Raw genomic sequence first — 12,377 nt, 5'->3', positions numbered from 1 at the left:
CCTGGGCATTCCAGCATCTCCCTGGGGATGGGGACAGAATGAGGCCAGGCAGGGCAGGGCTGCAGGGAGCTTGAGACCAGTCCTGCTGCAGCATCATTGGGGCAGGAGCTGACAGCCCTGTGAGGCTGAAACAGGGTTCCAGGCCATAGGCAGGATGGGGGGGCACCGGGGAGGCACTGGAGGCAGCCATGCTTGTGAGTGCCCTTGGGGCCCTGAGAGCAGCATCACTGCCTAGATTGATACTGGAAACCTGTATCTCAGGTTTGCTCATGGCATCCCAAGTGCCACCCTGAGAGCAGCAGAGCCTCCCAGCAGGAGCACACAGCCCTGCAAGAGGGTAAGGACAGCACGAGGGAGGTGTTCAGCTCTGGCATCCTGTCGGTGTGCTGCCCAGAGGCAAGGCGGAGGTGCCGACAGCTGCACACAAGTAGAAATAACCACGGATTTGGTGTGACACACTGCAAGCTCTGCACATGATATCCTCAAAACGAAGATTGCTGTTATTCACTGTTCCTCATTCTTGGTTGTTGTCCTTCCTGACAAGACGTGCACCCATCCCAAGCTGGCAGATGCACAGCATTGGTATCTGTATGCAAATTTGGCCACTGCACACTACAGCTGGGGCATGTAGACACAGACATTTATTTCAAGCCACAGAGACTAAGAAAGTAACCAGCTATATGTGATACCATTTTACCTTTGGAGCTTCAGGAATAAGGCAGAGACCCTGGGCAACTTAGGCCAAGTTGCCCCAAATCTTTTTTGAATTTTAATGGAAGGAAACGATAAAAACTTTGAGCAAAACCCAGAGTAAAACACCTTTTCTTTCTAATCAGTTTTGCTAGGCCTGATTCCAAGTTTGTGTAACATACAGACAATCCAATATCCAGTGGGCACCTTGCCTGAATGAAGGTACCCAAAAACATGGATCTGTCTTGCAACTAACACTTCCATTATCCAATCCTGAAAAATTGTTCTCAAATTTAATGAAATACATTTTTGCATTGGTTCAATGTGTTCTGTGGGAATTTATGTTTTCAAGGAAATTTAAGTCTACAATGACTGAATGAATGAAAGCACAGGTAGAAAGGAGAATTACCGAGTTCTGCCTGCAACAGCCTTAATTTATTAAAGTCATAACCTGGTGGGACTTATAGATAGGATAACACTAATGAAAATGACAGCCAGGTAAAAGGGACAAGTATTTAATTCTAGCTATTTTTGACTTTAAATTTTTAATCTGGTTTGATACACTGGACAAATTTTTAAGTTCTTTACACAGGCTTATTTCAAAATAATTGCACCATATCACACATTGAAATAAATATACAATTAACCAAACACTATCATACAACCGATGTGATTAAAACTGCTGTACATATAAAACTGATGGTGAAGACTTCCAGCATTTAAGAAAAATACAGTGATGAAAATTCCTAGGCTACCTGATTTCAGTGACAAACAGATGGCAAAAAAATGTATTCTTAGTGAAGGCACAGGATCATCTTCCATGGTTTGTAATTACATGGATTTCAAAGGCAAAAACATGTTGACAGCAAGACAGAAATGGAGTTCTGCTAAAGGTGACATCTCTATGCCACTGAATACATCAGACAAGACCCAGTTTATTCAAACTGAGTGAACAGATATTGTAAGGCACAAACACAGTCTTGTCTCCAAACAGATTGAAGTGTGTGCAGACCTTTCACAGGCCTTGTGCACAGAGGTGATTCACACCTGCATTAATTTAGTATGAAGTAAACGTCTACTTTTCTGCAAGATATCTGGATTTTCTCCGCTGTCCGTTTACATTGTGCAATGTCAGCTGGTTGCCAGTGGGAGGTTATGAGGCTTGAGACTTCAAGTTTTCCAGAGGATGAACGTTCTCCTGAATGCTCCTTTTACTTCTGCAAATGAACTCTGCTGAGAAATGCCCTGTGTTCAGACAGCATCTACAATTAGCCCACCTGCCCTGTGTTGAAGGCCACACTCCAGAGACCTTTTGAGAACTGCAGATACCAGAGCATCTCACAAGGTAAACTATCCAGCCCTTCCAGGATGACAGCAAATGCAGCAAAAAACCAGCACAGCCCATTAGAGAAAGTCTGACTCCTTGACAATTGGAACTGGTGGGGTTTTAGGGTCTATTGGTTTATAAATAAAATTGAAATCTTTCTTGGTTTCACTCTTCAGCAGGGAGGATTTAATATGGTGAGGAAGGGCATCTTTATCCAGCTGCAGCCACTGGTCATCGACATAAACAAAGAGTCCATAGTCCTTGGGATTGGAGACTTCAAACTTCTCAGCACACTGCTGGCTCAGCTTCTCAGCTGTGGTGTCGCTCCGGGAAGCAAGTGTCCTTGACTGACCACCAATTTCCAGAAAGGAGATAGAGATGAAATCCTGAAGAGAAACATGAGGATAGGCCTTGCAGTTAACATAGGACTGAAGGAAGTAGAATTCAGCCCCAAAGCCATAACTGCCTAGAGCTCCTAAATGCTCCCAAATATCCTCCAGTTGTTCTCCAATGTCCTAGCTATTCTCTCCTTTTTCCCTCCGACAAGCTCTGAATCAGCAAATACTTAAACTAACAAGCACTTAACCAAATAATTAGCCCTGTAAAAAAGTGAAGGTTTTTTTCTGATTTTGGTGAATATCCTTAATGAACAGTCTGTAACAGTTCATTCTCCCATTTTTTTACAGCTCCTGAAGAAAGAATATGCAAAGAAGTGATAGATCAGAATAACAAACCACAAACGTCAGAGATCTGGCCTGAAAACCCCCTGTTTCCCAAAAACAGGAAAAGGCAGTGTGGTGACCCTTGTAACTCCACAATCACCCAAACAGCACCTTGGGAATGTGTATTCTGAACTTCTTTCCATCAGGAAGGAAACTGCAGAAGATGTTATGCTGAGAAGGCTGATTTACTTGCATCCTGTTTCAGGCAGTAACAACTGTTGGGACAACTTTCCTCTTGCCAAACACATGAGGAAGAGAATCTAGAGAGCTTTTGGTCACAGTGGAACCTGCATGTTTAATTCGCATCTGTGAAGCTCAAAACAATTCCCGACCATTTTGGTCAGAAAATACTGAGGTTCCTCAGGAGAAGTGAAATTTGCCAAATGTGTGGACTATGGGCTTCCAAACTGCATTTATGGTGTATCACTACAGACGATTAAGGCAGCCAGAAGGATTGGCAGGGGCCCATTGAACACACCAGCACGTTGTTTATCTCTGCCAGGATGGCCTCACATGTGTCTGATATTACCCGTCATTCAAAGGAGTGGAAAACACCGCTTCAGCTGCTGGAGGTGGTGGGAATCTTCTGGGGAAATGTGGCTTTGTTCATTCAGCTATTATGCTCCATGCTAGGTACTTGCTATGAGCTACTGCTAGAGCAGCACTCTGGGCTGGATGGATATGTCCATTCACAATTTCTGAGATCATCGGGGACTGGTTTGACTGCAACATGGGAAACCTGTTCAACTCCATGCTTTTCACAGGCCTACATGGACTGCGTGTCCCCTTCAGGAGACTTTCCCATGGCTTTGTGGTGGTTTGAAAAACCTTTTCTCTGAGGTAGTAATGATTTGCCCCACTGATAATACTGGACCAATCAAAAGTCCACGTGCACCCTACGGAAATTACATACCCACAGAAACAGAAGAGAAGGTAGAGAAGATAGTTTAGAAGGTAGGTAGCCATGATCTGAGCCAGGAGGAAGCAGGGGGCCAGTGAGCCCCTCTGGGGGCCAAGGGCCCCCAGCCCCCAGCTGAGGCTACCGGAGACCAGGTATAGTGTCAAAGCTGGACAGGGTCCCGTAAGCAAGAGCTGGAAGAGTTTCCTTACTGTCAGCAGCAGCAGAAGACATTGAAAGCAGCAGCGGAGCAGTCCTGAACAGAGACAACGGTGGCTAAAAGCCAAAAGATAGCCAGTAGCAGCGAGATAAGGTGAAGCCAGCTGAAAGACGCAGAGATGTTCCTGCAGGAGGGAGAGCTGGCAACAAAACAGAGGAAAACTCAACAGGGCTGTTTTGGGGTAAGACTGTATCACTTTCCCAAAACCCAGAGACCTCCTGAAGAGGAGGGTTGGACTTCCAAACCCTTAGGGAGTCCCAAAATGCAGCAGCAGCTAGAGAGAGAGAAAAAGGAGCTGAAAAACTCGGAGTCGTCCTGAGAGCTGAACCAGGACGGAATGCGGAGGAGGTGGCCTTGCCCTCCGCTGCTGCTGCTGCTACCATGCTAGCAAGCTGAGACAGAGCAGAGGAGCTCTGGTAAGACTGAACTGAAAGCTGCCTTAAATGCTCTAATCCAAGAGAAGTGAAGATCTCCAAGGAAATCCCCCGAAGGCTCGGGCTCGGGGTTGGAATTTCCACAAAGTAAGAACAAAAATCCTGACTGCCATACTTAAATCTGCTGCCTCAGAAAAATGAAAGACACTAACCAGTGCCACAAGAAAACTGAAATGAAGAAACTGTGGCCTGAGGAGTGACAGAAAGATTTTTCTCTTTTCTTCTTCGACTTTTATTGAAGGAAAAGAAGAATTTAATTCAATGTAAATATATATGTGTGTGTGTAAATAAACCTTTGTAAATATTTTCCTCTTTCCCCAATAACGAATGATTGTGTTTTGTCTGAAAACTCTCCACATGAGGTGAAGAAGATATCAAGTCCATGCCATCACTAAACCCTCTCACAGGGGCAAACTGTGGGAGGGGGGCTTGAACTTAAAAATTAGATTCTTGGGAGTTTCAAACCACCATACACACACACACACACACACACAACACGCACAGAGAAACACACACAGTCCAGCATGCACAGTTTTCAGTTCTGCACTGTGAAGGCTCTACAGAACCAGAGATGTGGCCTTTGCTGCCTCCCTGTGGGTGACAATTCGATCACAGGACATGGGGCTGACAGGGCAACCTGACCACCTGGACCTGCACTCAGCTTCACCATGGCTGGAGGCCCAGAGCACCCATCCCTCTTGGGATCCTCTCCCACTAGTGCATGAGAAGGTCTTCACCTGGCCATACACAATTTGGGCTTCAAAGCTAACCAGATGTTGCTAGGTCTTTCCTGCTGCTGGACAGGAGGACAGGTGCTGGAAGATGCTTGACTGATTGGCTCTTGGGATGTCTCTGATCCTCCTCCAGCTTTATGCCATCTAGTAACAGCCCTGCATAGCCTGCTCACATCTCTTCAGTTTAACCCATGATTTGCCCAGGCATTAAGGGTGACGGAGAAGAGGGACTCCCTGTATCCTCGTCACAGCTCTCCACATGCAAAGGCTCCTGGCAAGTCTCCTTTGAGAATGAACAACAAAATCACTCTACAATCATATTTAAAACTACAATGTTATGAGAGTACTTAGAGACTTAAAAATGCATTTTGTAAGTAATATGTATTTCAAATGAGGTGTGTTTTTTTAGGATCTCAAAATCTTGTACCATATGTACTCTTTTAACAGTGATTTGAATTAATTTTTTTAAAAATAATTACCATATTAAAAAATTGTAAGTGTGGAGAAAGCATGTTCATCTTCCAGGCATTTTTCCTAGAATATAATGCCAGCTACCTGCACTGATGAGCGGGAAGCTCGGGCCTTGTTCAGCGTCCTCCGTCGCTCCCAGCGGTGAATGGAGTCCTGAACCTCCACACTCAGCTGCCGCGTGACGGTGATTTTGTCATAGTTCTTGATGTGCTCCAGGACCCCATAGGTGGTGGTTAAATAATAGGAACCTGCAAAAGGCAAAAGTATGAACATCACACCAGCATGAGCCATCCATTTCCACTCTCACCCATCCTGCTGGTGCCTGTGCATTGGCAGCTGTCTGACCCTTGGATAGGGGTCCCGTGCCTCGCTGCAAGGAGTGCAGGGGTGACTGATGTTAACCCAGCAGAGACCTAACAACCAGTGTCCTCCATTCCCTCCTGCTCCACATCAGTGTCGCTGCCCTGACTGTTGAGGCTGTAGATGTCCCAGAAGGGAATACAGGCTGAAGAGAAACAGCTACAAGAGCTGCTTTTGCAAACAGGCACAAGCCACAGATGGTTTATTCTCTGGGGCCTGGTTATCTTCTCATTGTGTTTGACAGGGGCTATGCAACAGTTCTGTAACTTGGGCTCCTGAGCAGTCCCCATATTGTAAGGAAATAGAAACAATTATAAAGTACTTGCAGGAGAAGAACAAGGCCTGGATTCAGCCCCTCCAACTCCAGCAACACTGCTGGAATGTTTGGACCCCAGGTCTCCTGTGGGCTCAGCACCATTGTGGGATGTGTCAGACCTGCAGCAACAAGTCACCCGCTGCTCTATGGACCACACAGGGATCCCAGGTGTTCGCCTGTTAGTCTTGGACTGTTCAGAGTTGCAAGATAAATCTTGGTAGGAGAGAGAAATAGGATAAAGTGGCAAAAGCCCTTTTCCCTCAGAAATCCCCTGGCTGCTGTGGTGTTGGTTGCAGCAGATAACAACCAACCAACTGCAGCCACGGGGAAGCAGCTGGACCATGAAAAGAACTGGCTTCATCAACAGAGGCTTCATCCATATCAGAGCCCTGATAAGGATAGAGGTGAACATGAGGAAGCCGCTGCTTTGGTTGCAGGGCACCCCTCGCTGGGGCACGGGTTGGCCGAAGTGCTCTTTCCCACCTACTGCCCGGGCTCAGCTCCGGAGGGCAGGATGGGCCCGCAGAGCTGCGGGGCAGCAGCGCAGTGTCCCAGGGTCGGCGAGGCCATTCCCTGATACCGCACCAGCATCCCGGTGCCAGGAAAACGGGGAGAACTAACAACGGCCAGTCAGCCGGGCAAGCACCCCTGTTTTTAATAAGTTTCGCGCTAGTTGCAGTTGCCTCTAGATGGCACTTGCACATCACTCAAGCCTCGCAGCAGCCCGCGGTTCCGCAGCGTCGGTGAGCTCCACCGTCAGTGAGGCTGGTTGCTCAAGGGTGGCTGAGACAGCACTTTATTTAAGAGCAGTATTTTTAGAACACCACTAAAGTTTGGTGTAGGAGAGGAGAGACCAAGACACTGCCATTTGACTTTTCATACCCCGGTGGATCGATGAGGAATGTCCCCAGCTATGCAGGTCTGCGTTCACTCAAAACACACTTATTTTGCTTTACTATCTCCCACAAAGAGCTGCTGAGAACAGACTAAGAACCCTGAAAGTGCCACTTTCCTCCCTCTTAAATACAGTTACTACCCTCCCTTGTCTGTCATTCAATATTTCTCCTGCTCTGGCTGAGTCAAGAGGCCCACATGATGGGATGGTGAGACCCACAACCCAAAACCTGGTGTATCCCTTCCCTAAAAATCCAGGGAGGAAGATTTCACAGTCCCACCCAACAGGAATTCATTACAACTTTTTTACAAATTAATCTCCCACTTCTAAGTATTTTTATTTCCGCTCAGTCGTAACCCATCATCTGTCTTTGTCTTTGCCCCAACAGTCAATATTACTGTTGTTATAAAATTAGTTCTAAGTGTATTTTTGTTTTGGAGGCCAAATTTAAGTGATTTAGTGTACTGACCTACAAATTTCACATTTTTCTCACTTCTGCTTTACTTTTTTTTCCTTTAATTTTTGTGCCTGAATCACTTTTTGCCATTCAACTTTGAAAGCCCTAATTAAGTTAACTTTTGCCAATTCTATACTTCGCAATCTCAGAGCTGTCTTCACTGAGATGTTCTTTTTTTCCCATTCCCTGTATCTGTAGTGACTCTCAGTCCCCTTTCTGATGTGATTATTCAGGCAGTTTGATCTGGAACTCCATCACAAATTTTTCCCCCTTTGACTAGAGTGCACATTTCACACAGCCTTTGCATCTTTGAATTAAGAGAACTTCCAGCTAGCTTTGCCTTTGATACCCTGAGCTCCCCAATCCAGCTGACTTCGATAACCAGCCTGATAGTGTGCCCATTTGAAGTGAAGAACCTGCGGGCGGTGTAGTTATCAAGAACTGCTTGGTTATGTCAGCAAAATGCTGTTCTTTGGCTAACATTTTTTCTGCTAACAATTGTTTTCAGCAGAAAAATTAGCCTGTGTAGAAACACCTTACTAATACATTGTATTGCTACTACTCATTCTATAAGCACTTACTTTTGTTCCCCTCTGCACTGTGTTGGGATGACATGGTCTTAGTTTCAGACTTATACCTCTATTTAATATAAATAAAATTAGTCCACTGCTGTTCATCCAGGACTCCTTTCTGGAATCTCAGTACTTAGCAAACCGAAGTCTAAAATAAAACTCATTTTATTGGTTTAGTGACTACTTGGTGATAAATGATCTGTGTTCCTAATTCAGAGCACATAATTGTCACTTGGAAAGCATTTGCTTCCCAAGCTATATTTAAGAAACTAAAGGCCCACAGTTCCCTGGGGTATTTATGTCTCTAACAACAGAAGTCTTTATTTACATCCAAACTTGATATTCTTCTCTAACCCCACTTTTCTTCCTCTGCCTTGCTATGATACTCAGTCAGAGAACTTTATCAGTGGGTTCACACAAATTTAAGAGTAGAGTGACCATGAGAGTGATGTCTGGCCTCAGGAATGCAGTATAGTTTAAAAAATGTGCTTTTTTTAATTGGAATAAATAAAAGTGTCCACACAATGGTTTGCAGCAGCTGCTTCATTTTAGGCAAAAACCTTCTAGCTTTTCAGCCTTTGGACCAAGGAACACAAGATGTCTCTGTTTAGGTTACTAATCCAGTAACTCAGTTCTCATTTATGCTGGGTCCCTGCCTTTCTAGCTGGTGTCTAAAGGCACTGCACTGCTAAAAGGAATTGAAGTGTTTGACAATAATTTTAGAACTTCAGGTTTGAAAGCTTTGCCAAAGCTTATCCACAAAGTCTAGCCAGAGCCTTTCTATCCCACTTTCACAAACACTAAAGTGAGGTAAATAATGATTTCCAAAATGAATATCCATGATTAAACTCTGTACCCTTACCTTCCCCTAGCTGCAGCGCAGGGTCCATGAGTTCCATCATATACTCCACATTCAGAAGGACTTCAGTCAAGTTGCTGCGGGCCAACACATACATGAGCACGGGGAGGAAGTCGTCTGCACCATATGGCTTCCCTGAACAAAGAGAAACACAGAGTGGTCCTAAAAACTCACCACAAAAACATATTCCAACATAACAGCGACAACTTCTCACCCAGCACGTCCTTTGCAGACTTTGGCTTATATTACCTGAAGAGTTAAAGCTCGAAGTCATCGGCAAAGAAAAATGCTGAAAAGGAGAAAGTTAGATCACTTCAAGCCCAAAATATGAGCTTGAAAATTTTAGTGAGCTCTATTTCTGCCATTCTGTATTAACTGGAGAAAGAAAGACTTCAACTTCATTGGTCACAGACGTGGCAATTTTTGAAGAGTGCAAAGGCTTCTATCTTGTCACTCTGATTTGACACTGACATCAAGACTGCAATTCAGGTTGGCAATATTTGCAGGGAAGTTGTCTATATGCATTAGGGGCATTTATTCTCTTAGGTTTACACTACGTGTGGGACCCAAACCCAGAAAATAGAATTTGAGACAGTGGCTTTTAGGACTGAAGACTTCTGTGTTTGTGTTCCTTCAGAAGGCAAAACATCACACTACGTGTTCCTAATTAAAACAGCCTCCCAAGAGGGAGATCTAGGATCTAAGAGGAATCATCTTTCTAGCCATGGCATCTAGCTAAGAAAACAAAAAGCCTTTCACATTGGGCTTAGACTGGCTTTTGAAATTGGTGCGCGGCAGGTACTCAAGATTTCTCATGCTTAAAACGTATCCACAAAGTCAACAAAGTGATCTAATGTGTAATCTATAAGAGTTCTTTGGGATCTCTGAGGACGAAAAACCATGCATGTTAATAGTCATCATTATAAATAATTATTACTTAAAATAGAATCCAAACTGAAGCTTCGCTGCATAAATCACAAAGAACACAAGGATAACTTTTCTCCTTTGAAAGACACTTTCACTTTCCACCGACGTGTCATAAATTCATAATGAAAAACCCATAATAGCAAGTTTCTTAACAGGCCTATCTTCCGAACACTCAGACTTGACCATTCCTCTCAACCTAATCCCAAAGCTTTCATTTCTAATGTCTTTCCTCAGACTGTGGGCAGATTTTCTCATCAGTGCATTTGGATGTGTTGGTTTCGTGGGCCACGTGTGTCTCACTTGAGAACTGCTTGCCTCACCTCAAAGAGTCAAAGCTACCCTTGATATAGCTCTGGTAAAATTAATGCTCTAGCCATTTTTGTCCCACAGTACACATGCTCTTCCATGGTAGGGCATAAATTCCTATTTCTCAAATGTTCCCACTGACTTATTTCAAATCTTTGCCATGAGTCAGGTTTCTTTTTTTGTCATTCATAGCTGACGCAAATTCTCCACTGGCAAAGAAAAATATTCTTCTGAAGCCTCAAATAAACATGAGCTTAGTCCCTGATTAAAAAAAAAAAAGTGGCTTTGAAATAAACCCAGTAATATATCTAGTGGACAGAGAGTTGATCCAGTTAAAACAAAGTGTTAGAGAACGAGAGATTGTCAGAGCTGTAATTCAGTCTGTTTCTGACAGAGCCTACACATGCCACGACATAGACAATTTATTGAATGAAAGCTGGATTAACGCTTTCAATTCTGATTGCTTTATTATGGCTGCCTTTAGTCAAAAGAAACAGCCTTCAGTCTTCAATCAAACTATAAATGGACTGTATTGTTCCATTAACATCTGGATGGACATTTTATTTGCCTGTTGTTGCCTTGGCTTATGCCTCTGTGAAAGCTTTAGCTCTGTGAAGGGTCCAATTCATTACTGTCATATACATTACCTTAATACAAGCAGCTTAGTATTACAGCTATTTAATATTTTCAAAAAAAAAAAAAAAGATAAAACAATGGAGACATGAAAATGTAATAGAAAAACCTCACAGAGAAAATCCCTATTCTACTATTGATCCAAATAAATCAAAGGGCAAGAGAATCAGTTCTGTATAAAACTAGTAGAAAGGAAGATGAAATACCAAAGATTTGGTAGGCTATTTTTCCCTTCTCTAAAAACTTTTTCTTTATGATATTGTAGTTACAGACCAGTGGCACGGGCAGAATGATTCTAATTTCCTAAATGCCAAGGGATTTCCCGTGCAACATTGATAGCAGAATTTTCCCTACTACTTCTCTTTTATGACCAATTCATATTGTGTCTACTAGGGCATCCAAGAAAGTTGTTACTTCACAATATAAATTCCTATCCACTGGGAAAAAAACCCAAACAAACAACAAAACAAAACAAAACAAAACAAATAACCCTTGGGGTTTTGGTTTGGGTTTTTTCTGTTTGTTTATTGTGTTTTTTTTAAATATCACTAAAGGAGATCACAAACCAGACAATGGACTGACCAACTAATGAAAGTGGAAACAGCCATTTGAAACTAAACAATTCCATGTCCCCATTTGTCAACTTTTAGTGTCAGCTGAACTGAAAGTCAGAGGACAATTTTCAAGAACTCCTACAGAATCTCTCTGTTTCTTTTTTGTTGGCTGAGAAGTGGTTGTATGTATAAAAAGGCATGGAGTCAATTATTTTTCATTGCTTTCTATCTCATTTCTACAAGCTAATTTAGATGCTTTGCCCACCAGTCCTTGTTATAAACTTTTCTCAACTTTAAGATTTCATAGGAATATTATTGGACTTCCAGCTGTTTATATGGCTTCAATATGAAAATCTCTTATACTGTTTCTTTTTGAATAATAAACGCAGAGTAGGGATGTCTGACTGCAATAATGGAAAGAGAACTGGTTCTCCATATGCTGTATGCTCACAACCTGCACAAATTACTAGACATCACCTTAATCCACTTGTGGGTATATGATGCCTGATTCTTAAATATCCACATCTGTAGCTAAAGCTGAAGTCAGCAGGAGCAGAATGTGTTATTCAAGGTGGTGGTGTCCTACTCCAGATATGACTTGCTTGCTTTATTTTCCCTTCTTCCCTACAGGGTCAGGAAATATTTATTTCATAAATATCTCTAAGAAGCTTAAAATAAGCCTTCTCTTCTGCCACAAGCTCATCCTATTATGTTTATAGCAAAGCAAATACAACGTCAGCTCCTGGCTGGGATGCAGCACTTGAATAGATGGGTATTAATTAAATACAATTGGAATTCTGCCCAAGCCTCCATAAAGAAATTACAGACTATTTTAACACATTCATGCATTTCTTTTCCCTCTGTGTATATTCTGAAAACCACCAGACTGTGATGACGCCTGCACCTTGCTCTAATATTTTATGAACACTGGCATGATGTCTAGCAGCAGATCTCCAGCAAATATGGATTTTAGCCTCAGTTTATAGCTGGGAAACCTGAGGT

At 43.1% G+C, this 12,377-nt stretch overlaps 1 protein-coding gene across 1 annotated transcript in view; it reads right to left on the bottom strand.

Moving 5' to 3' along the window:
* Window positions 1–1,219: 1,219 nt before the first annotated feature.
* The window catches only part of RIN3 (Ras and Rab interactor 3), a 67,045-nt gene continuing 55,887 nt past the window's right edge, over window positions 1,220–12,377 (bottom strand). Inside the window, exons 8-10 of the mRNA XM_027746100.2 lie at window positions 8,959–9,090; window positions 5,581–5,744; window positions 1,220–2,403 (exon numbers count right to left, since the gene is read on the bottom strand). Of these exons, the coding sequence (XP_027601901.1) occupies window positions 2,095–2,403; window positions 5,581–5,744; window positions 8,959–9,090 (605 nt within the window). The 3' untranslated portion in view covers window positions 1,220–2,094. The remainder of the gene's footprint in view (window positions 2,404–5,580; window positions 5,745–8,958; window positions 9,091–12,377) is intronic.

Source organism: Pipra filicauda, unplaced genomic scaffold (genome assembly GCF_003945595.2).
Source record: "Pipra filicauda isolate LSUMZ 115617 unplaced genomic scaffold, ASM394559v2 scaffold27_size4233163_pilon, whole genome shotgun sequence".
NCBI classification, from domain to species: Eukaryota; Metazoa; Chordata; class Aves; order Passeriformes; family Pipridae; genus Pipra; species Pipra filicauda.
This window is presented reverse-complemented; position numbering and strand designations above follow the sequence as displayed.